Here is a 27732-nt window from a genome sequence, read left to right on the forward strand (position 1 = left end):
AATATAACGTCAAAACCAAATACATGAATTTGAGATAGACAAGTACCGTGCCACGTCTTATCGCAATGTGAATTTACACTAAAAAATAAGAGAAAACAGACGACGCAACGTTAAAATGTAACACACACAGAAACGAACAATAATCTAACAATGGCCATCTTCCTGACTTGGTACAGGACATTAAAAATGGTGGGTTCAACCTGGTTTTGTGGCATGCCAAACCTCGCACTTTCATGGCAAAGTTAAATATAATGTTAGCTTGCTGCGCTCACTCGCTAAAAAAAAAAACAATTAAAAAACTTACAGCTTATATTTTATAGCAATTTGTAGAAAACCTGACAAATTATACATGCAACTTGATAATCCGAAGAAATTAAGTCGGGTAAGCATAATAAATGTATTGATAAAACTTCAATTTCAGTAGATTTGAACACAGTATTTAAATTTGATGGTTTTTATATTTTATTTTAAATGAAATATACAATGAAGTGAAATCTAATGTTTTGAATGATTAGGGTTTTAGTTATCACTATCACTCTCTATATCGTCTGTTCACCTTGTCCAAAATGGTATAAGAAGGTGGCTGATCAGATGTTCCATTGTTGAAGGTTAAGTTAAAAATTTCCACCATTGAAGGTTGCATTTTTAAAATGACCATACATTGCTGGATACAAGTTCGGTTGGAAGATAAAATTAAAATTACACGTCAGTTTATTTTCGATTTATGATTTTGACCGTCCCTCTAGTATCTTTCGTCTCTCTTTTTTAATAATGATTTTATCTTTCGATACTTTGTTTTGTTTACTTGTTGATAGTATTAATGATGTCTTTTTCTGCTGCTATAAGCAAGTTGTAGAATGAGATAAGTGACTGTGACTGTTCACCTTGTCCTGTCCTTTAAACGGTTGCAGTGTCTTGTCCTCGCACTGTGAACTGTGGGTCTCTCATAGTTATTTACAGTGCTTCAAATGTCATACTTTTTATGATTCTAGATTTTGATTTTGTCCCAAGTCTTTGAACCTTGTACCATAGTAACTTTGATCAATAATAACCATCTTGAAATCTTGTTCCTTGAATATAGAAAAAGAAAATCAGTTCATTTTTTCGAATTCACCAATGTAATTTTGTCTACATTAAATCATCTACTACATTGAACTTTTTTAATTATTTACAACAATAAGCATAACACAGATATAAGATAGATCTGGTGTCTTTCTAAGCACTCCTCTGGCATGTCTGGGCATGTTTCAAAAATGTAAAAACAATGCCGTATTTGGCGAAACCTTTTCAACTTTTGATCTTCAGTGCTGTACAACTTTGTACTTTTTTCACTTTCGATCTTTTATATCTGGGCGTCACTGTTGACTTTTGTGTGGACAAGGCGCGTTTTTTTTGGCGTATTGAATTTTAAACCTGATGCTTTTTGTTATCTATTAATCATGGTTTTTTTTTGTCTAATATGTTCTCCTATTTATTTGTATTGTAGTCCTGTAATATTATGTTGTCATCTCAATGTTATATTTAACTTTGCCATTAAAGTGCGAGGTTTGGCATGCCTCAAAACCAGGTTCAACCCACCACTTTTATTCCCCTTTAAAAGTGTCCTGTACCAAGTCAGGAAGATGGCCATTGTTATATTGTTCGTTTATGTGTGTGTTGCATTTTAACGTTGAGTCGTTTGTGTTTTCTCTTAATTTTGAGATATTGCGATAAGACGTGGCACGGTACTGATGCTTGTTACGTTTCGGTGTTATGTCGTTGTTCTCCTCTTATATTTAATGTGTTTCCCTCGGTTTTAGTTTGTTACCCCGATTTTGTTTTTTGTCCATGGATTTATGAGTTTTGAACAGCGGTATACTATTGTTGCCTTTATTTATATATGATGAAAAACAAGATAAGTGATTCTAAGTTTTTAAAGTACATTAAAAAGAACCTCTACCTAGAACATGCTGATTATAGAACTATAATAAAAATATATTTGTAAAAATTTAGTCACCCAAACTACCATAAATTCCTATAAAAAAATATTGTTTAAAATTTCATGCTGTATAGAGGCACACATATTTGTGTTCCACTCTTCACATAACTCCTCTGTAGGATGTTCTCCCATCATACAGATTTTAGTAGTTAAAACGGTAATATTTTTTGTTTCTTCTGATTTTCATGTTTAACATTGTTGTGTCCAATCTGATGTTTGAACACACTCCCCCCTTTTATATCTGTAATTATATCCATGATTTCCTGGTTGATGTAATTAATGTCCAATTCCAGCTCTGTTTGCATTTGATCAATTTCAACATCTGAAAATATGATGTGCCTTAGCCAATACTGTTTTTTAATGGATATCTGTTTAGGTTTGAATCCTTGTATTTGTTAAGCAGGCTTGGACAATTGGCACGAATTAAACAGGTATATTATTTGCTGTTAAAACTAATTGAATAGTTTTCAACTCAGAGACAATATCAATAACATTGCTGTTGCCTCTTAAAAACCTCAACTCTTTAGTGCATCTAAAATGGCAGGCAGAGATCTTGCAGTATATTGAATTGTGTTTGGTATGAAATATTCAGACAAGTTAATATGATCATCAGCAATTGCGATAGAAATCTGGCCTGCTTTTGACAACGCTAATTCCATTACAGTTGTATTTTCATTTTCAAATATTGCCTATGAAGTAAATCTGATCTTTTTTCATCAGATGAATAAAAAAAGTACGTCTTTTATTACAATTTCTAGCTGCATCTCGTTCCTTTGACCTTTCATTGTAGATTTAAGTTTTCATCTGTTTGCACCAACTCTATTAAAAGAACAAAAGGGTAATCTGGCAAGTACTGTTTAAGTAAGTACACTGCGTGAGTTAAACATTTTGAAACGACTTCTCAAAGGGCCCCTATACACGAAGCTTTAGTATAGTTACCACCTCCATGACCACTATCACTCTCAATATCGTCTGTTCGCTTTGTTCAAGTTGGTATAAGAAGGTGGCTGATCAGATGTTCCATTAATGAAGGTTAAGTTAAAAATTTCCACCATTGATGGTTGCATTTTTAAAATTACCATTCATTGCAGGATGCAAGTTCGGATTATAAAAATGAAAGTACACGTTGTCAGTTTATTTTCGATTTATGATTTTGACTGTCCCTCTGGTATCTTTCGTCCTTCTTTTTTAATAATGATTTTACCTTTTGATAATTTGTTTTGTTTACTTGTTGATAGTATTAATGATGTCTATTTCTGCTGCTCTAAGCAAGTTGTAGAATCAGATAAGTGACTGTTCACCTCTTCTTGTTCTGTCCTTTAATCGGTTGCAGTGTCTTGTCCTCGCACTGTGACCTGTGAGTCTCTCATAATTATTTACAGTGCTTCAGTTGTAATACTTTTTATTATGCTAAATTTTGATTTTGTCCATAGTCTTTGAACTTTGTACCATAGTAACCATCTTGAAATCTCGTTACTTGAATATAGAAAAAGGAAATCAGTTCAATTTTCGTATTCTGGTGTCTCTCTAAGCACTCCTCTTGCATGTCTGGACATGTTTCAAATATGTTTTTTTATATATGTATTTTTAACGAAAAATAAGATGAGCGATTTCAAGTTTTTATAGTAGATTAAAAAGAACATCTACCTTGAACATGCTGATTATAGACCTCTTTGACACATTCCCCATTTCCATTCTCAATTTCATCTATATTAAAAATATATTTGTTAAAATTTAGACACCTATAGAACCATAAATTCCTATAAAAAATATTGTTTTGAAATTTCATGCTGTATAGAGGCACACATTTTTGTGTTCCACTCTACATAACTCCTCTGTAGAATGTACTTCCATCATACAGATTTTGGTAGTTAAAACGGTAATATTTCTTGTTTCTTCTGATCTTCATGTTTAACATTGTTTTGTCCCATCTGATGTTTGAACAAACCCCCCCCCCCCCCCCCTTCCCCCCACCCCCCTTGTTATATCTGTAATTATATCAATGATTTCCTGGTTGATGTAATTAATGTCCAATTCCAGCTCTGTTTGCATTTGGTAAATTTCAGCATCTGAAAATATGATGTGCCTTAGCCAATACTGTATTTTTTAATGGATATCTGTTTAGGTTTAAATCCCTGTATTTGTGTATGCAGGCTGGGACAATTGGATCGAACTAAACAGGTATATTATTTGCTGTTAAATCTTATTGAATATTGTTCAACTCAGAGACAATATCAATGACATTGCTGTTGTCCCTTAAATACCTCATCTCTGTACCATTTTCATGGCTAAACTTTTCTGTAAGGTTGCAAAGATCTGCTGCTGTTATAACCCTACTATTATTATGCTCAATGGATACAATTTCATCTTTGAATTATCTTCATAAATTTGTGCTATTTTCCCCCCTGGTCTCACAAGTACATGGGTATTAAAATGTGTCCCAAAGCACATGTTGAGTTCTATATCATCGTATAAACGGGACCCCCTAGAAGTACAACCAAAAACTATATGTTTAAGTGCCATATTATAAAACTTGTAACAAATTATAACTAATATTATAATATTAAAACTAATAGTACTGAAATTGAATAATAGTTACAAAAGACATGTTTACTTAAGCATTATTTTACTGTGTAATCATTAGCCATCTCAAGCTACTAAGCTGAGGTGATGTTTCTTAGTTGAGAGATTCAGTACATTGGTCTTTTTGTGTAAAAAGTGTGTATGCAAATACTGGACATCGTGTTTGGTCATTCTTTATCTCCAATGCAATTGGCCCTGCTCACCGTAAATTGGGAGAAATTTTCACTCTGTCTTGATTTGGTTGTCTTTCACAGCAATTCTCGAGTTATTTATCTCCATTTGTGTTCAGTTTCAATGTTATATACGTCCAAAATAAACTGTTACTAGAACACACCCGCGAAATCGCGGGCATTCAGAGCGTAGTTGAAAGTATGTAATTAAGTGTTGTTGGAAGAATTGTAAATATTGAATAACTGGAGAATTTCAGCAAAAATATCAAATTAAGTCATGGGTTATTGGGGACAGGAAAATGTTTTTTTTTATATCCCTCCTTTATTTCCAAAATTCCTAATTTTTGGTTTTCTATCAATTTCAATATGAACATAATACATTGAGTATGTCAGGAACATTTACGTAAGGAGCCTGTAATTCAGTGGTTGTCGTTTGTTTATGTGTTGCATATTTGTTTTACGTTCATTTTTTGTACATGAATAAGGCCGCTAGTTTTCTGGTTTGGATTGTGTTACCTTGTCATTTCGGGGCCTTTTAAAGCTGAGTATGCGGTATCGGGGCTTTGCTTGTTGTTGAAGGTCGTACGATGACCTATAATTGTTAATTTCTGTGTCATTTTGGTCTCTTGTGGAGAGTTGTCTCAACATGACTATCATACCACATCTTCTTTTTATGTAATCAATGAATTTTGTAAAAGATTTAATGACTGGAGAATTTCAGAAAAGGTATCAAAATTTCACTTGAATAAGTTTAGCGCGTATCTGTATATTATGAACATTCATTACTATATAATTAAATATAGTGTATTTACTTTCAATTTTAAGTAAAGTATCAAAATTTACTTGAATAATTAAGTATCATAAGTTCACTTGAATAATTTTAGCGCTTATCTATATATTATGAACATTCATTACTATATAATTAAATATGTGTATTTACTTTTAAGTTTACTAATCGATCCATGGTGGTCATTGATATAGTATAAAGACCCTCTCTATCTAATAAACTATGTGAACGACGGTGACCTATAGTTGTTCATTTCTGTGTCATTTTGGTCTCTTGTGGAGAGTTGTCTCAACATGGCTATCATACCAGATCTTCTTTTTTTGTAATCAATGAATTTTGTAAAAGATTTAATAATTGGAGAATTTCAGAAAAGGTATCAAAAGTTCACTTGAATAATTTTAGCGCTTATCAGTATATTATGAACATTCATTACTATATAATTAAAAATAGTGTATTTACTTTCAATTTTAAGTAAAGTATCAAAGTTCACTTGAATAATTAAGTATCAAAAGTTCACTTGAATAATTTTAGCGCTTATCTGAACATTCATTACTATATAATTAAATATAGTGTTTTTACTTTCAATTTTAAGTTTACTAATCGATCCATGGTGGTCATTGATATAATATACAGATCAGCTCTATTTAATCAACAATGTGACCGCCGTGGATAGTAAACTTGAAAATGATAGCAGATAGAATTCTTAAAATACAGTATACAGAAAAACGCAAACCGGAAGTCTAATTAGACTTAAAATTTCGTCCAATGACGGGTCAATATCCGGATGCCTTTTTTTTTCGTTTTTCTCTCAAAATAACTCAATCTGAATAATCTTGTGAATGGATGACAAATGCGACTATGCACTGTACATATAGGACACAAAGGCATGTTGAATAATCTATTGTGAAAAGAAGAGAAGCGACACCAACAATGAGGTCTTCTCGTTTAATAGTATAGATATTCTGTAACTCCTCGAAGATCATAGTGGTTGTTATTTACATATATTAGTTAAATTTCGTACAAGTGCCCACCAATCATGAGTGGGAAAAGCAAGGCATCAGAACAAACCTATAGAAAGGTCACAGAGAACTTGTTATGCCTGCTTTCATAATGATAACGAAGATGAGTTTCATTTTTTAATAAACTGTCCATTATATGATAAATGTTGGGAATTATTGTTTGCACAACATATATATAGCTTAAATAGTTGAGTACATTTATTTACCTACATAGATAAGTTAAGTATTTTTCTTATTCAGAGTTTTGAATTGAGATCCGCAAATTCTTTTAATGGCTAAATTTCCTTTAGTTTATCAAGTTATTTGTAATTTAAATAATTAAATTAAATACACAACTTGAACTATGTGTATTCTCATTTCATCTTTTATTATAAATGCTTGTATATGCATTAAGAAACCGCAGTCAGTCGGGTCACTAAGGTGCTTATCATATTCTTGTAATTCATAAAAAGATTACTACATGTAGTATATACATACATATCTAGTAATTGGTTTTTGTATGTACATGGCAGATAATAAACTCATCATGGATACCAGGACTAAATTTAGTATATACGACAGACGCGCGTTTCGTCTACAAAAGACTCATCAAACTACCGTTATAATCCTTACATAAATTGATTGTCTCCCATATTCTTTTCATCTTCATGTGTATGCAATAACTGACCAGTGTTATGTATTTTGTTGTTATAACACAAATCATTGTAATCTTTGTATGATATTTAAAACCCACACGGGTCCATAATTGGATTAAATATATAAATAATGTGTGTGAGCTTAAGAAATACAACAAAATCGAGGCTCGCCAAGATTTTTCTCTCGATCGTAGAGAGTACAAATACATTTTATATCTTCCGACTATGTAATTATATTACTTTTTATACAGAAATTTACACACAAAACCCGAAACTTTAGTTGTTTAAATCTAACTAATAAAAATAACGGTACCAATTTTTTTGCACCAGATGCGCATTTCGACAATACATGTCTCTTCAGTGATGCTCGTGGCCAACATATTTGAAATCCAAAGCTTAAACAAAAGATGAAGAGCTATAATCCAAAAGGTTCAAAAAGTATAGCAGAATCCGTAAAAGGAATCAGAGCTTTGCATGAGGGAGATACATTCCTTAATTTATAATATTTTCTTATATTTTGTAATAGCAAATTTTAATAACACAAGAAATCCGTATTTTCATGCCAGTACCGAAGAACTGGCTACTGGGCTGGTGATACCCTCGGGGACTAATAGTCCACCAGCAGAGGCATCGACCCAGTGGTATAATAAAATTAACGGTACCAATTGCACCAGATGCGCATTTCGACAATACATGTTGTTGTTTCTATTATTATTTTAAAGAAAAAGACAGTACAAGCGCAGATCGAGAAGAGAACCATAATCATGAACTGTTACGAAGAAATAATTATGAACATAAAGGTTGGCACAACATGCGATTTATTTCTAAAGCAAACATGTATGTGTTTAACTGAATGCATGTGGTTTACATTTTGTAAACGCAGTAATCGATGTTTGTAAGGGACGAACCATTGTTATGATAGGTGTCATAACATAAACAATAAAATTAGAATAAAAATAAATCAGTTTTAATATTCATTTGATGTGGCTCAGTACTTATACATTTTGTCGTTGTGTTATTGTGCCACTATAGCTGTTTTTTTAAGGTTATATCTATTTGACGTGGCAAGATCTCATTTCATCCCGTCATTTTGTCATTGTGCTGTGGTAAAAAAATATTCTTTTAACCTTTAAAAACACCAGTGTTTTATTATGTGGTGACTGGAATGTTGTAAAAGTTGAATTTATTAATACATATAATAGAAAACATTTATTTGTTTAACCTTTATTGTACAAAAGTTGGACAATTGCAGGATAAAAGCACTTTACTGACAATAATAAATACTTTTATTTAAGTGTTCTGTAAATCCAAGTCAATATGTTTTTGTATATTTAATTTATTAAATGCCTAGCAACAAATGTTTCCTGTTTTTTTACTTCATGTTTTGAATTTACTTAAATTAATTATGATCGTGCATTATATTCTTGATAATGTGTGACTGGTAGTATATACAAATTAGTTATATTGATAGTTGTATCACAATGGTGCCATTGTCTGCAATTATATTCTATAAAGTTGTATTTAATCAATGTATAGTACAGGATTCCAATTTCCCATATAAAAGTGTTACGGAATATATTTTAATTGACTAATGCATTGTGAATTGTTTAAGTAATGATTTTTTTATACTTCAAATGACAACCTTTTATCGAGATTTAAAGGATAATTGTAACCAAACAAATTCAATTGTAAGTTCGATTCACTTTTAAAACATGAAATTTATAACGTTTTTAATTTTTTTATGTTCTATCTTGTGATCAGAATTTAACATGCGTGGAAAACTTCCTCTCCAACTGAGCCTTTTTACTCTCCTTAAGTTTTGTTCGACGTACTCGTTACTTGTTACATATAAGAAAATGATGCATGCATGTAATTTAACCAATTTCTTCTTTTTAGCAGTAAAAGAGACTTCGTTAATTGAATGCGCGAGCACTTGTTCTCAATTTGAAGATTGTAGTAGACTTGCATGGAACTCAACAGAAAAGGAATGCATGCTACATTCCGAGCTAATGATGACCAGCACCAACTATATAGTGACTTATTTGGATGTATTCAGTAGAGGATGGAATGCAGGTAATTTTTAGTAAAACATAAAGCTTTTGTTTTGGGTTCTTTAAATTTCAAAATTGTGATTGATAAACTACATCAATTAAAGGAAAATAGTGGATGCTTGATTAGAATGTTCCAATCGAAAAATACATAAGGTTAAAATCATATGAACTGTATACAATTTGTGATAGTATGTGTCGATTATTAAGTCTCGATACCACATAGACATATAAGATATAAAAACAAAACAAAACATATTTTTTTGTTTAGGGGTCAGCTAAAGCACACCTCCTGGTGCGAGAGTTTCTGGTCGTAGAGAAGACCTATAGGTGACTTTTGTTTGCTCATTGGTCGGGCTGTTGTATGTTTGAATCATTCCTTATTTCCATTTTCAATGTTATGCATTAAAAAAAGTCCTTTATAGCTTGCTGTTTGGTTTGTAATGAGCTAAGGCTCTATGTTGAAGGCCGTATATTGACCTATAATGATTGAAGCTGGGTGTTGTTTTCCTGCTGCACGATATTTGTTGCTGTCAAAAAGCAGCTGAAACAATGGGGATTGTCTTCTAATGCAACAGATCCGCAGATTTAAAAAATAAATGACTGAAAACCAGTCTCCATAAGTTTATAAAATATATGGGACACAATTCACTAGGGACTTTTTTCAATTTGTTCAAAGAATACAGAATAAGGGCAATTTTCATACATTGATCACAATATATCACTTGCGATATTTTTTCTGGCAAATAATATTTGTTCATAAATTAGGATATACCCTCTTTTATTGATGACAGTATATCTACGAATTCCTTTTGATAGAGAGAGTGAATTGTCATCCATATTATACCACAATATATAAAAGAATAATAAACATAATGTTAGCTATCTTGAATAATTGTACGGATAAGTCAACATATCTACGCACAAAATATCATATTTTTTAGACTGCAATATTGAAGGCTATGACTTTGAGTATACTACACGAACCTGTCTGAAATTGTTTGATGTCCCAGCGGTAAGTTGGACAGAAGCAAGATCAATATGTAAACAGGATGGCGGAGATCTTATCAGCATAACTACAAAATTGAAATGGAACTTTGTATACAATTACATTAGATGTAAGTTTTGATATTAAGGTCTTTGCTTTCACTATAAGGAAAGACCTTACTGTATTTCTTCTTCTGATTATTAGTATTATTAATATTATTACCGCCAAACTTTAAGGACACAAGTACACACCCGTGATATCGCGGGTCCGTGACTGAATTAAAGTATATAACTATGCCTAAGCCTTATTTTAGTAATTGGTATTGCCATCTTATAAAGTCATGTCGATTATAAGATACACAGTTTTTTCTGCTTTCAAATCTTTCTGTTTGAACCTGGAACTTATCAATTATTGGAAATATTAATTATTTGGAAAACAAAAGGTCCAGGCTATCCAGGAATGGGGTATTTTTTAATCAACAGCATTGCCCTATATTAGTTATCTTAGAAAGTCTTGCTGATTGCTGAATAAAGCTACAATAGGGAACAATTTGACAATGATTGAATTTAGTAGTGTCAGCCCTTTGATTATGACCCGTGTATATAGCAAAATCCTAAATACACCGTTTGGTGGTGCGCCTGTCAAATGCGGAACGTACAGATAAGGTAATAGCTAACAGGTGAATATACTATTGGTATCGGTATCAGATTAGACCCGGAACTTGTTAATTATTGGCAATATTAATTATGTGGAAAACAAAAGGGTCTGGAGTGGTGTAATTTTTAATCTACACCAATGTCCTATATTAGTTATATATAGAGTTGAATTCTTTGATTTGTCGTTTTTACCCGATGACGGCTGACAAATTGGACCTCGTAATTTTAGTATTATAGATTAGTTGTGTAGCTGTTAAACATACAAGTATATCTTTTCGATGTTGGGAAAACATTGAAGAAGAATCAATTTTCTAATTAACTTTTGATAAGCCAAGCCAGGAAGACCACACATTTCAGTTCTTGTCCATTCGTTTTTTATGTGTTTTGTCATTTGATTTGGCCATGTGATTATGGACTTTCCAATTAGATTTTCCTCCGAGTTCAGTATTTTTGTGATTGTACTTTTTTTTTAATCACAGTATAGGTTTTCTTTTTAACTCTTTTTATTTAAGTGTAAATGTGATTGAAGCACTTATAACATATTTTTACAGGCCACCGGCGGACCCTTCAAAAAAATTGATGAAATGGTATATACCTTATATTAGAAAGTGCGCTACACTTTTTTTTTACAATAGGCATCGGATTCAACTTCCCCATTCTGAAAGGACGTAGCTGCGTATTTGTTCATCCCGAACCGTCAAACGGCTACTATCAAACAAATACATTAAAGACACAACAGCAAGATTAGTCCAGATTGTGCAAATGTCCCGAATAGGTCGTTTTCTCAGACCGTACAACATTATAGTAGTCAGCTTATTAGCATTATGAAATGAAGAAAGATGCTTCACATCGGAAGATCAAGTTTTAAAACATTCCTAATTCATTTAAATAAAATATCTTGAATAAGCAGAGGACTTTGCCGTTTAGTGAAATAATACACCAGATTTTTGTTTCCTAATCTTTTTTATAGTTTGAACATGTTTGAAATCAGGCGCCTGTTCTTCAGAGGTTGCATGTCTCTTATTGTGGTTGTTCATTTAACGCATCAATGTAAATATAACGGAATTTGATGAGACTCATTAAAGTGAGAGGGTTAGCGCTATATAACCAGGTTTAATCCACCATTTTTTTAATGCGTTTTGTTATTTGATTTTGCCATGTGATTATGGATTTTCCGAATTGAATTTCCTCTATATTCAGTATTTTTGTGATTTTACTTTTTAGTTGCTGTTTGCTTGCTTGCTTGCTTGCTTAGTCCTTGTTATGCCTTTTGGCACATAGGGCAAGGACAAGTTGCTGTGGTACATATTTTATTTTCGTTCTTTCTTTTGTGAATTCGTTATGTCCTGCGTTTTCTCGTTTAAATTGTTATACATTTGTGATTTCGGGACCTTTACAGCTGATAATACGTTATGTGGTTTGCTTATTGTAAAGCTGTCAATTTCTGTGTTACTTTGTCTCTTGTGGAGAGCTGTCTGAAATGCAATCATGTCACATCTTCTTGTTTAAATGTCATGAATTTAAAAAAAATGAGCAAGAGACGGAAGTTAGGCCAAAGGCATATATATTAAATGTTTTTGTCTGTTGTTAGAAATTGTACGAATATAAAAGAGGGACAAAAGTTACCAGATGGACAGTCAATCTAATAAATCGACAATAAACTGACAACGCCATGGCTAAAAACAAACACACAATAGTACTCATAACACAACATAGAAAACAAACAACACGAACCCCACTAAAAATAGGGATGATATCAGATGCTCCGGAAGGGCGGATCCTGCTTCACATATGGCACCCGTCGTGTTGCTTATGTACAACATGTGACACCCGTCGAGTTGCTTATGAGATAAATCATGCTAAAAAAGGTAAAACATCTACATTTACACATTCAACTATAAATATAATCCATCAAATGTCGATTTAATTGTAGGTGTTACCGTTGCATGGATTGGTCTCAGAAACAAAACATGGACGAATGAAGTAGTGTTTGACAACGTGTTTGATATACCAGTACAGCTTAACAATAATGGTGGATCTTATACATATGCGAATGACACCGACTTTTCTTGTGCGGCTATATTTACCAAAACAAATAAAGAACCACTACGCGACAATAGTTGTAATTTAAGACTGAGAAATCATTTTGTTTGTGAACTTGATATTTGATTGTATTCTCAATCTTACATTTAGATGTAAAATAGTACAATAGTTTGAGTACTTAACAATCACAACAAACTTGAATGAATGTGGTTTACATTTTTTAAAGACAGCAATCGGCATTTATAAGGGACCAACCTTTGTAATGATGGGTGTCATAACATAAACAATAAAATTAGAATAAAATTAATAAATCAGTTTTAATATTCATTTGATGTGGCTCAGAACTTATACATTTTTTCGTTGTATTATTGTGCCACTATTGCTGGTTTTTTTTAAGGTTATATCTATTTGACGTGGCAAGACTTTATCAAATCCCGTCATTTTGTCACTGTGCTATGGTAAAAAAATATTCTTTTAACCTTTAAAAACACCAGTGTTTTATAATGTTAAAAACAACAGTGTTTTATAATGTGGTAACTGGAATGTTGTATAAGATAAATTTATGAATACATATAATATCAAACATAATAGAAACCCTAACTCCCGTAAACAAATTTGTTGAAATCATTTATGTTTTTGAACTGCTTGATCCTTGTCGTACATGCTATCCAGAAGATAGAAAATATACCTGACGTCAGTCCTCACCAATAAAAAAGTGGCCTTGATTATTTTTTAATTTCATATGACCTTGTTTCACTTATTAAGAATACCATTATCAGTCCGGGTTATAGGAACAGACCATTCGGCAATTCTGTTCACCTTCTCAGCTTGTTTAGAGAAATGGGTCAAAAGTTTTTAAAAATTTAACTCTCAGTTAGACACTTTTAGGAATTTTAGTCCTCAAACTCTTCCAACTTCGTACTTTATTTGGCCTTTTTAACTTTTTTGGATTCGAGCGTCACTGATGAGTCTTTTGCAGACAAAACGCGCGTCTGTCGTATTTACACATTTTTGTCCTGGTATTAATGATAAGTTTATTTACTTAGAGATGCAGATTATATACAAAGGGTTAAAGCATGCTTAAAGAATACTATTTTGGAATACCAACTGTCAGGTGATATGGAAAATCTTCTTTCAGTTGAGTTGTCATGAAATGATCAAACATTTTTTGAAATATTGAAAATGAAGACAAAATTCTCGTCCATCAATTACAGCATAAATAAATCCAGAGATGAAGAGAGGAAAAAAATGTCACTCTCAATCTTGCATCGGTTAAAACAGATAATTTTGATTATTATTTTTAAAAAGTTTCTACATAATTTTCATGTTTTTAGGTAATCTTAATTTAGATCTTAGAAATAATGATTATATTGTGATCTCCAAAGCATCATTTGTTCATATGAAAATATTTCATTTGAGTATATGTGTAGTATATTTTTCTGATTTTCTAATTAATGGGTTTACGCTCAGACAACATTGAGTTTATTGGCTTTTATTAAGTTTAAACTTTTTCAACAATATTGATTATGTTGGCTACATACGATACTTTTCAGTATTTTTTGTTTCACACTATTCTTTTTTCCCCCTATTTGTTCACTATATTAAGACCCTTGCAAAAAATCACTGATGTTATCGTAGGTATCCTGGTTATGTTTTATTTTAGGTAAAAAATCATCCGTGTTTTTTGTTGTTAAACTTTAATTATCTCAACAGTTCTGTCAGACTAATTTATTACTTTTGAGTAGAAAGATTATACCTTCCAGAGCAGGGTTGTTAATATAGTACGGCGGCTTGGTGAAAAATTGTGCACATCCTTCTACAAGCATGAAACTTGGCATACGAATATAGTCCCTAGTGTTGACAGTGTGCTACTTGCCAATATTTTTCATACCACTTCCAGATTTATTTTTCCATGTTGTATGCCTCAAATTGGAAGTAGAGGGATGAAATTTCACTGTAAAATAATTTGGGTCCAGAATTTTAAAGGAAAGTAGTGATTTGGTTCAGCTGTAAAAGGTTTAAAATTAGCACTTCGGACGCTGTCGAAAGATTTCAAGACGCCTGAAACATAAAATTGTCCATATTTTGAGTTAGAACCGATGAAGTACAACACACTGTAAAAATTTCATTGAGAAAGCGCAGGTGGGATGTTTTTATCATGTTCATTTATGTTCTAAAAGAAATGCACTACGAATTAATGGTAGTCTTGGACCACCTTGTGAGTATCTGCTGTTACAGGTTTCTTGGTGAGACATCCCTGAAAAAAATCATTTCTTTTAAGATGATAAGGCACGAAGAAAAATAAATGAATTATGTTTTTTATGCTGCATGCTATTTTGAATAGGACTATAGACATGTAATAATATCCTTAGAAATTCTATCATTGCAAGTGCCTTGAAGATGGTATTAACAAATTAATATTAATTTTATAAATATTATATCGAAGAAAATTAATTTTGTATGGAATTTTTACCACACTTTATATATATTTTTTTTTCTATGAGGCAAATGTTGACATAAGCATGATAAGGGGCTTGCAAAATTGGCCGGCAACTTCAGCACTTAGTAAAAACCATATTATCGATCTTTTAACACAATTTCATTTTTAGATGGTGGTTATTTCAACAATATCATATAAAGGAATTATATAAATAAAAGGTAATATGAATGTCATACTAAGTAATCGCAAAACACATGAATCTATTTTTAGAACATTGGCGACGTCTGCGGGAAATTTCTTAAAAGGGATATCCTTCTCTCATAGCAGACGACTGCTTTAGTTTTGGGGTTTTCTTTGTAACTTTAATAATGAAAACAGTATAAACGGACATATTTAGGCAAAACAAAGGAATGAAATTTACGTAATATTACTATTTCACAAATACCAACCTACAGAGGTCTCAATGCCACCGTCTATTTCCTTGAAGGAGGATGTATCTTTCATGGCATTGATGATGTTTTCCTCTGCCATGCTTAAGGGTTTGGGTGCTAGTCCCCCCTGTATTATTTTTCTCCTTGGCATCTCGGATTAGATTCCTGAATTTGGTTTTAACAGTTACAAGCTTCCTGTAACTCACCCTCAGAGCATTCACCTCGTCTGTTATCTTGGCCCAAATCTTGTTTTTTGCATCTGCAGTTATGTCAGGGCCAAACTTTCCTCTCAATAACCCTAGCTCCTCAACCACTCTTCTACTGGTCAAATTTACTTCCATACTTGTGAAGTTAGTTCCTCTTATTCTTAGTAGTTTCTTGTTGGGGGATTGTTGTTCAGCAATTGTTAAACAGGAATTGGGGGAAATTTGGGAAAATGTTAAATTAATCAGTTGTTAGATTTTTAACAAGTTGCTAGTTAACGCAGTCGTTAAATATTTTTGAACAACATAATTTTACACAAAAATTAACAAACAAAAATGTTAAAATTTAACGAGTTGTGTGGCTTAACTAGTCGTTAGCTTAACGACACTTTTGAACAACTGGGCCCAGCAAATTATCCGAAAGAGAAATTAAGAAACCTAGCTTATTTGATTTGTTTTTTGACAAGTTTGTGAATGAAATCCAATTCAAATGAAAAGTGTGTCTGTTATTTCTTTAATTTTTAGTTCGGTACAATTTAATCTATACTAAATTAAGACAAGTTCTTATTGTCTTAAATTTCATTTAAGTAAGCCGACGTGGTGGTATTGGCGGGTTCCATTAGTTGTAGAAGACGATTTTTTGTAAAGGAGTCTGTATTCAGGTGTTTGTTTGTTGGATATTTTTTTTGTAATTGTACGGTTTCTTACATTCCCGTTTTGCCTTCTTCATCACTGATTACAGTATTTTTTTTTTATTTTCAAAGTATTTTCAAGTTCTACTTGACTGTTAATTTGTATGTTATTTATCAGTTCTTGGTAATGTTGACGTGTGCCACTACTGAAGACATTTTTGTGTAACTGTCTCGATGATTTCGATTTATCGATAAAGTAAAGAAGGGTGTTTACATTTAAGATTGTACTGGACGGAACCTGTACTGTTTTAAGTGTTTAAATTTCAGAGATTGTATCGGACGGACCCTGTACTGTTTTAACTGTTTACATGACAGAAATTGTATTGGACCGACCTTGTACTATTTTAAGAGTTTACATTTTAGAGATTGTATTGGACGAACCTTGTACTGTTTGAAGTGTTTACATTTCAGAGATTGTATTGGACGGACCCTGTACTGTTTTAAGTGTTTACATGACAGTTATTGTATTTGACCGACCTTGTACTGTTTTAAGATATTACATTTTATAGATTGTATTGGACGGACCTTGTACTGTTATAAGTGTTTACAATTCAGAGGTTGTATTGGACGGACCCTGTACTGATTTAAGAGTTTACATTTCAGAGATTGTATTGGACGGACCCTGTACTGTATTAAGTGTTTACATTTCAGATATTGTATTTGACGGACCTTGTACTGTTTTAAGTGTTCACATTTCAGAGATTGCATTTGGCGGACCCTGTTCTGCTTTAAGTGTTTTCATTTCAGATATTGTATTGGACAGACAAGGGTAAAACGAATTACGAGAAAAACAATGGCGGCGGTGGCTTGTATGTCTACCTATAGCACATAAACCTTTTTAGAACAGAAAACAATGTATTAACTGTATGATAACTTAGCTTGATACGAATTATTATATACTTATTTTACAAACAAAACGAACACAAACAGAATTGATAATAGGTTTATCGAAAAAACATATCGGAGTGAAATAACACTAAGTGATTTATTTTTGACATTTCCCCTAATATGTCTGTTTGTTTTGTTCACGCATAGTTGTCAATATAATCGAATTTAATGCGGCTGTCATACAAGTGAGAGGTTAAGATGGCTTCAAAACCAGGTTTAATCTAACATGTTTTACAAAATGCCTGTTCTAAGTCAGGAATATGACAGTTGTTATCCATTCGTTTGGTGTGTTTTATCTTTTGATTTTGTCATTTGATTAGGTACTTTCCGTTTTGAATTTTCCTCGGAGTTCAGTATTTTGGTGATTTAACTTTTCGTATTCACAATTGATATCCATAAGTATGATAACTTTAATATATTGTAAAGTTTTTTAAACTTGTTTTTTTTTTCTTTTTGTTAAGGTCGTGGAGTACAGGGATTTCACCAAATCTGCTTTTAACTGTTGTCTGTGTTATTGGTACTGTCGTATACAAGATCCTGAAATAGACTGGCTTCCAGAACTTTATAATAGTGTTTACTCAAACTACATACTGATTATTAGTTATTTGTAGCTTTATAAAAACATTAAAATGTATTAACTATACAAAAATAAGAAGATGTGGTAGGGTCAATTATATAGAAATAAGTACATTTGGTAAGATAACTAGGGAAACATGTCGAAGGTAAGGATGTTCGCTACCCTGTTTTAAAACAACAAGCTTTTTTAAAGACTGTTATAAATTGATAATATATAAAGAAAGAAAGTAAAAATCAGAAAAAATAAAAGACCCATGTGCTTGTTTTCGGGATATAAGTAATTGGAAATGAGTAGGTACTGTAAAGACCATATTTGACCCGATTATAAAGTTCAATGTTACAAGATAAAAAAATGTTTTAAACTAACTTAAAGACATGTGAGAAATTTATATCGAACTGTCTGAGTCGTATTTTAATTCGATAGCGATGATTTTTACATCCTAGTTAGGTTGAAATAAGCACTTTTGAAGAAATTTGATTTTAATCGGTAGGATTTCAGCCAAATTGTAGATCAGGAAACATAGAGCGCAGCTGTCGACAACTTTAACATACAAGTAAGACATATCATAACAAACATTATTGTCAAAGATCTCTTTTGTCGACGTATGCGTTCTATCTTTACTATGAGTTCAATTTGTATCATCCTTACAAAACACAGTAACGTAAATTTTCAATAAAAAGTCATATTTCTTCATTGTATTTGCTATGATGTATTGTGATATTGGTCAATAAATCCAAATTTTATATTTAAGCTACAAAAATTGGTCATTTGAGAGCTTTATCGAACCTGCACCTTTGGTAGGAATTTTTTTTCTAGACTTGTAAGATCTTAAACATTGGCATCCTTCAAATTTTCAAAACTTATGAAAAAATAACAAGAATTGAATAGAATTTTCACATATGGCCTTTTTTAAAATATTAGTTATAAAATTATAAGAAAAGTAAAAGGTCAGTTGGGAATTTTTTTATTGGCACTTCATGGATAAAACCAGAGTAATACGAAAATCGGGCAAAAATTTAAAAAAAAACCCAGAGGAACGAACGGTGTCTTTAGAGGGATTCATATATACTAATTTCCATCTAATGAAATTGTTGTGTTTAGAACATGAATAATTATAGATCGAAATTCACACAAACTAGGAATGCATATAGATATCCACTTAAATAGAAAAACGTCTCATTGTATTTCAATATACATGATATAGGTTCAAAGAAAAATATACAGAAAGCATTGCTTTGCAATTGATTATTGCGTTTTTATTAGTAATACTTAACATTTTGAAATGAGCTGCCATACTGCAACATATTATTTTATATTTTTGGTTGCTGTTGATTTAACTTAACGTATATTAAGGACTTCACAAAAGTTATATATAATTAAACACCTATAAGATGTTACATGTATCATGGACATTTGAAGTGTAATCAAATAACAAGTTCACAAACAAAATTCTTTCTCAATCTTATGTTGCAGCTGGCGTCATATAGTGAATATTCGGTTTCATTAACGAATATGGTCAGGCATGATGAATCCGTGTCATGTTCATAGCCCTTATCAAAATCGTTCAGCTGGACTTTGTTACCATAAACGTCAACAAAAGATTCTCCATTCATCCATGTTTTATTTCTTAGACCAATCCATGCCCTTTTGACACCTACAATACAAAAGTTTTTAAATTGTACTCAATTTTAGATGGAACACGTAATTTTAATCAGTGATGTTTAAATATACGTTCAGCTTATAGAAAATATTTTGTCATGTGGCCGTTATCGACGTTTACCTTTCATGACTACTTTTTTGAAAATGCACTAGCTACCAGATAGATTTGTATGTTCGATCGTTATTACAGTGTAATAAGGAATTTATAATTCGCTTTTAGTAGCGGGTATGGTTAAATTTTGTCTTTATTAGTTAAGAAACGGTGGTTATGAGTTATTCACTTACAAGTGAATAATTTGATCCCATTGAATTCGTATTCATGTCAACTTTTATTAAACCGATTAACTAAAAACACACAAGGCCTAAAGTGTGCTTTTTCGGTGATTAAAGGATAAGATTATCAGCATTTAAAGTTAAACAAAGGTAAATCATTAGATTAACTGAGTCGATTCCCAAAACATAATTTTTATATAGTCAGAAACGATAATTATCAATCTAAAATATAAAATTGAACAGGCGTAGAAAACTACACGAGTTCACTATTTACTAATATACATATTTATTTTAAGTTCGCCTAAATTACCATCGGAGGTTAACAGGATAGTGAAATTAGATGGCGTCTGGACTAAAATACACACTAAAAGAACCTTAAACTTTTCGAAAGGAAGCCCTTTAAATTGTTTATTTTAGAATATTTAGAATTTTATTTCTTCAATAAGTTAATGCACCTGGTTTTTTTTTCCTTTTTGTTCATAAACTATTTTTTTATAGAAAGGACCAATTCGGACATGTAAACTTTAGTACTGGCATGAACATACTGATTTTTTGTGTTATTAAAATTTGCTGTTACAAAACATTAGAAATTATTATTAATAGAGGAATGTATCTGCCTCATGCAAAGCTCTGATTCCTTTCATGGATTTGGCTATACTTTTTGGCCCTTTTTGATTATAGCTCTTCATCTTTAATATAAGCTTTGGATTTCAAATATTTTGGCCACGAGCATCAGTGAAGGGACATGTATTGTCGAAATGCGCATCTGGTGCAAGAAAGTTGGTACCGTTAATTTTATTGAGTTACACCACAATCTCTATATTTCTTGATATATATTTTTAAGAAGACACACACTGTATCTGCATTGACAATTATGTGAATTTTTATTATCAAATTTTTTTAATTTTTTCCGAAAGCTACATTTTTTGTTTTTTGACATGTTCATAAACAACGGTCATTTTCATATTAATTTTTTGATAAACATGTAAAATGTGCATCTTGTTTACAGGTCATTAAGATATAATTATTATATTCAAAAAACAATTTATATCCTCATCTCAAACGGAATGTTGGCTATTGTTTAGGATGTCTTTCTTGTACAATATTTGATACATATACAAATCGATGATTTTGTGCTTTATATTTAGATAATCAGATGTATCCAGGCCTTTTTCGACAAAATATTTAACCTGTTGAATATAAAAAAGACTAAGGCATGGCAAAGTTTTCAATGAAAATTAGGTGTTATTAGGGGATAAAACAAAAAACAGATGAACAGTATTTAAAAAAAAAATTACACATATTCAAGAGCTGGATTTGAGTCGATAATAGTGTGTTTACGATAATTGTATGCCTTTTGTTTTGACAATAATTTTGCTATTCGCTATTTTTAGTTTCTTTTCGTAAATTTGTTTTCCGTTGTGTTTCTCATTTTAGAATTACGAAAAAGGGAAGACACATTGTTTGCAAGATAAGTCAGAACGGTATTTCGTGTTTCGCGTTAAGATTGCAATATTTTGTGTTTTTGGTGGAACGAGTAAGATAATATTAATTATAAAACTCACATGTTATGTAACTATGTACAAAGTCCAATTTCAATTTGGTCGTTATGCTGATAAGATCTCCACCATCTTGTTTACATATTGCTCTTGCTCCTGTCCAACTCACCGCTGGGACATCAAATAATTTCAGACAGGTTCGTGTAGTATACTCAAAGTCATAACCTTCTTTATTACAGTCTAAAAAAGGGATAAATGAAAATAAGATATAAAGAGGAAAATTATTTTAGATATATTAAATTGTTTTTTTAGGAAATAACTAGAACACACCCGCGAAATCGCGGGCATATACAGCTTGTGAACTGTTGTAGGATGATTTTTTTGTAAAAAATATTATGTATGGAGAATTACATAAAAGGTATCTCCGTTTTTACAAAGTCCGATATTTGTGTCCTTTCTGTTAAATTCAATTATATTCGTGTTTCTGGCCTACGACCACAATTCTTTTCCCTTGCAACAATGCTTCTTTTGGTAAAAGTGAAATCAAATTAAACATTTTGCACCGTTTTATGCATGAAATAAATGTAACTGCTTATATATATACTGTACCCTTATTAGTCTTAAAAATATGCTTCTATGACAATCCATCAATACTTTTTTTGAGAGCCTTATTAAAATACCAATGGTAGGATTTGAATCATGTATAAATGACTAATACCGACTAAGGCTAATTTGAGGGGTTGTCGATCGGAGTGGTCCTAATCCCGAAATCCCGGGCTTAAAACTATGAAATCCCGAGATGCAGAATTTGAAGAAATTAATATCCCAAAATCGAAAAATATATTACCGGATCTCGTAGGGATCAATCCCCAAATCCCGAGCTTTAAAACACCCGATCCCGACGTCCAGAAAAAGGTCCTGTCTCCCTCCAATCTCTACCTTACTTTCATTTTTGCCAAATCACTATTTTCCCTTTTAGCAATGAATTTTTATGCCCCCATTATGGGCATTATATTTTCTAGTCTGTGCATTCGTTTTCGTTAGTTTGGTCGTCCGTCCGTCTCGTCCGTCTGTCCCACTTCAGGTAAAACAAAAATTGTCGAGGTACTTTTAGATGAAGTTTAGCATGTTTTATTTATTTTAATATATATGCAAGTGGTATGACCCCTTAAATAGTAAGCATTTCAAAGAAAACAGTAAACAGAATCAGGGACTTTTTATACTAACATAGAAATTCCCTGACAGAATACAGAGAGTCTCTATATATTAAAGTAGTATAATCGTAGTTTACATGTAGATAAACGCGAAAAATATTTCTCCTCTCTAAGGAAGTATAATAGTTGTGATTTTTGGGATCTAAACACCATGATATTGAGAACGCTCTACGATTGGTTGTACTTATGTCACATGTTTTACCTTTTTTAATATAAATGCAACTGGTATGACCCCTCAAATAGTAAACATATAAAACAGTAGACAGAATACAGAGAGTCTTTATATAGTAAAGCAGTATAATCGTAGTTCACATGTAGGTAAACGCGAAAAATGATTGTCCTCTCTATCAAAGGAGGTATAATAGATAATATTAATAGTGTAAAAAAATGCAAGTGTTCGGTAAACAGGAAGTTGTCGAGTGATGAATCTTAAAACGCATCACACGGTATAGCTGACTTAGATAAACCCTGCAACCAAATTTCAGAAATCCTTGAATTGTAGTTCCTGAGAAAAATGCGACGAAAAATATTCATGGGACGGAAGGACAGACAGAGGTAAAACAGTATACCCCCTCCCTTTTTTTAAAGCGGGGGTATAAAAAGTCACCCTTAACGAGTCGGTTTCACGCATACATGGTTGAATACTTATGATGTCCTCTTAATATCTTTTGGTTAGTTTTATAGCTGGGTTACTGTACCATCGACCTTTATCCCCACATCTCCTTTTATTCATCATAAACTGGTTCAAAATTTAAAAGAAAGAACAACAAACAAATATTAAGTTTCCTAGGAAAAAATATAAAAACAAAAATTGCTTTTTAAATAGCTGCACCATTTTTGCAACTTTTGAGGAGAGAAAAAGTCTTTATCTATTTGACTAGTGATGCCGCTCACGATATCCTTGGCAGAGCCAAGCATGGACATACGGTGAACAGATTCTATGTGAAACAGAAGCAACGCTTTGAATCGATTTGTATAATTATATCGAAAGCTAGTTTAAAAGAGCAGTGAATTTTAAAATTATATAGTAGAACACATTACATTTATAATTTACGCTTTGCCAATTACACCCACTAAATTTGGTTAAACAAAGCTTTTTTTCTTCTTAGACAGTTAATATATAGTGTAACTTCGTTCAATAACAGGCATTATCAAACACATTTTTAGTTTTAAAGTGAAACTCATATATATTTATTTCGATCTAAAACATGACAAACTTGACCAAAACCATGACGATATTCTGGACTCGTAACCGAACCATGTCAATCTCTTTATCAAACCATAGCAATTCCGATATGTTGCTTATTCTGCATTCGTGAAACAACAATTCCAATGTATTTAGTCTAGTCAAACTAAGATTTTACCTCAAACTAATTGCAACAAAAAAAGTTTTAGTTCAAATCTATAGCATTATGCCCTTTATATACACAGAAAACGTCCCATAAAATCTAACTTGAGAAAAACTTATTGGAAGGGGAGATAACTTGCAAAAATGAGTCTTTTTGGTCAGTTTTTAGTTGTTTTCATGAAATTTACTTAAAGTATGATACTTTGGTGGGGTTATAAGTTTGTATTTGAATAAATTATATAATCTTCTGCTCATGAAATGTACATAACCGAAGTTATGGGTAGTGTTTTTTTCCTTGCATTTTTCATTAAAGAAATTGCAAATTTAAAGCTTTGTGACCATTATGAAAAAAAAAAATTGAAAATTTTGGTATTGTTTATATTTGTATATTAATTTTTTTCAGCAACTAACTTATCTAAAGAAACTTTTAACCACAAAAAGAAGAATATATGCTTAATTTTTTTTTTTTATTGAATTTGAGATTCTTTACCTTGACATGTTGAAAAATTCAATTAATGGTTAACTAATGAATTACGGAATCTAGATTAAAGCTTGATAAAATGTATCAGGAATCAATAAATTCTGATGAAGAGAAGTGGTAAAGTTATGATTTTGTATCAATTTTGATTGATATCTCTGTCTTTTTTACAAGAGCTATCTCCCTTGTCAATGCAAATCTCCAAGGGAATTTTAGATGATTTTTTTAGTCTTCCTCAACATGCTCAAGTTAAATTTCATGGAACTTTTTTCAGTGCATATTTGGGGTATAATGCTAAAGATCAAAACTAAAAAATCTTCCGTTGCAATAACTTTTGGGTGACTGTCAAGTTTATGTTAGATTAACTGGACTAATAAGACGTTATGTCGACTACGTTTTGTGATGTTTTAATTTACTAATTAACTTTTTTTTAGTTTACTCAATGTATATTCTATCTATTTCTGATTAAGATATTTTAAATTGATTTCTATAATGTGACTTATTTTGAAAGCCACGTGAATCCCTCAATATTTTTTAAATCTCCTGGATTTTAAAATTGAAAAAAACTTTTTATTTTCAGTATTCTGCATTGTACCCAAAAAATCATCACAATTTTACAAATTACCTGCTTCCCATCCTCTACTGTATAAATCCACACCATTCACTATCAAACCAGTGATGTTGGTCCTCATTATCTCGGAATGTAGCATGCATTCCTTCTCTGTTGAGTCCCATGCAAGTCTACTACACGATTTAAATTGTGAGCAAGTGCACGCACACTCATCTAATGACAATACTTTTACTTTCAAAAAGAAGAAATGTTTTAAAGTGCATTTTGGCATCATTCTCTCATATCGAATAAAATACGAATTCGTCAAACAAACATATAGAAAAGTAAAAATATTCAATTGGAAAAGACGCATTTTATGCTTGTGTTTCCTCTGCTGACAAGACGACAGTGTAACACACTTCACAGTAATACATTATGACATCTACGCCTTCAAAACGCTTGTCTTTCTAAGTAGGAAAAAAATATTATAATTTAGAAAAAATCAGTATTTCTTATTATATTAGCCTTAAATAATTCAAATCTTCGACGTAACTATATATTGATTTTAAACAACTGTATATTTTCTTGATGAAATATTAATGCTCATAAATTATGTATAATCTTACTAACTATAGAAAACGTAGGTCGTACATCATGCAATGTCATACATTTATTTCACTGCCATTGTATTTAAAATAAAAACAAGTTACATTTACATTAATCAAGCAAGATATATTTGTTGTAAAGCATTCTTCAAATTTAATGTACTGTTTTTTTAAACGCAGGAACATCAGATGAAAATGCAATTCTCCAGGATGGTGCTATGCTAAACTTTAATATGATAAAAAAACAGATAATATACTGGTACCACACTAGATGTGTAACATATACTGATAAAATTGCTGAATATCTAAAATTGTTTATTTTTGTCGGATCGAGCCGTATTGCATGTTTCAATTATGCTTACGAAAATTTTGTTTTAATGTGAAAAAAAACCGGGCCAAATATAGTAGTCATTATTGCAAAATAATTTAGAACTAATTTAGAGTAATATTATAATCGATAATGATTAAGTGCGTTCAGTATGCATTATTGATAAAACGAATGAGGCGAGGTTCCTTGATTCCCGATAGCAACAGAACATCAAATGAATACAAGAATAGTAATTTTTAAATATTTATCAGCCAGGCGAATGGTTGAATGAACAAAGTAAGGTCATTTTATAATTTCTTAAGTCACTTAGTGGCATTGATTCGTTTTCCTTGGATAGATGACAGAACAACTATATATTGTGTTAAACTGTATGAACAACTCTTAATGTATTGCAATGTGAATGTAATTTTTTCATTTTAATTTATGACACATCTGATTCATATTTTTAACTGGTAATTAAGTGGTGTGTGTTATTAATATTTTTAATGTGGAAGTTATTTCTGGATATTGAATTGGTTGAACTTCCATAGTGTGTTATTAATATTTTTAATGTGGAAGTTATTTCTGGATATTGAATTGGTTGAACTTCCATAGTGATACTGTAAACATCGTTCCACTAGATAATAAAGTCTTTTGTTTTTTTTACATAACAACCAGATTATTTTTAGAAATTGGCGAGTTAATTCTAACTAAATAGATATCAAAGTATAATAATTTAGTACGCCTGACGCGCGTTTTGTCAAGACTGTAAATACACACATTCTCCATATTAGGCAAACATTTCAGATCTCTTTACATTTTCATAGCTTTAGTTTGACACTCCTCAAGAATAGTCATAGCTTAAAAAAAAAAAAAAAAAATATGATCATATGTATCTAAAAGATAGTTAAATTTTTTTTTGACGAATAATAAAATAAGTTGTGGGTCAACTAGACTAAGTGAAGGAGACGGTCTCCATTAAAACAACTATTTATTGTCGAGACGAAGTGAACAAGTCCTTTGTCAAGTACTGTATTAAAGACGAAACAACCATCTTCAGTAGTATAAGGTGACCCTTTTCTTGTTGATATAGGTCAGTTAAATATGTGCTAGATCCCCGTTTACAACGATACCATGGTCAAAAGCTGAATGAGGCGATCCACTCTGTATTTTGGGGTCAAGACTTTATAGACTATATGACGTGCTTCTTGAGCTTTGCAAACAAACTAATGCTAGAAATCTAATAAAATGTGTTAGTTTATTTACAACCACTGGGTCGATGCCACTGCTGGTGGAGATTTATTTCCCCGAGGGTATCACAAGCCCAGTAGTCAGCACTTTGTTTGCTGACAAGAATTGTCATTGATATTGTTATATTTATAAATTTAATGTTTACAAATCTTTGAATATTTTGAAATACTAAGGCTTTTCTACCGCAGGCATAGATTACCTTAGCTGTATTTGGCAAAACTTTCAGGAATTTTGGTCCCCAATGCTCTTCAACTTCGTACTTTATTTGGTCTTTTTAACATTTTTGGATTCGAGAGTCACTGATGATATATAAAAGAAGATGTGGTATGATTGCCAATGAGACAACTATCCACAAAAGACCAAAATGACACAAACATTAACAACTATAGGTCACCGTACGGCCTTCAACA

General features: G+C 31.7%; 1 protein-coding gene across 1 annotated transcript; it reads right to left on the reverse strand.

The window, feature by feature from the left end:
- Positions 1–19400: 19400 nt before the first annotated feature.
- Positions 19401–25491, reverse strand: LOC139496092 (uncharacterized). The gene is made up of 3 exons (XM_071284550.1): positions 25235–25491; positions 21636–21809; positions 19401–19792 (listed from the first exon to the last, which is right to left on the reverse strand). The coding sequence occupies exons 1-3, from the start codon at positions 25452–25454 to the stop codon at positions 19563–19565; spliced, it is 624 nt and encodes a 207-aa protein (XP_071140651.1). The 5' UTR covers positions 25455–25491; the 3' UTR covers positions 19401–19562.
- Positions 25492–27732: the final 2241 nt, after the last annotated feature.

The sequence above is a fragment of the Mytilus edulis genome, chromosome 11, assembly GCF_963676685.1.
Source record: "Mytilus edulis chromosome 11, xbMytEdul2.2, whole genome shotgun sequence".
Taxonomy (NCBI): domain Eukaryota; kingdom Metazoa; phylum Mollusca; class Bivalvia; order Mytilida; family Mytilidae; genus Mytilus; species Mytilus edulis.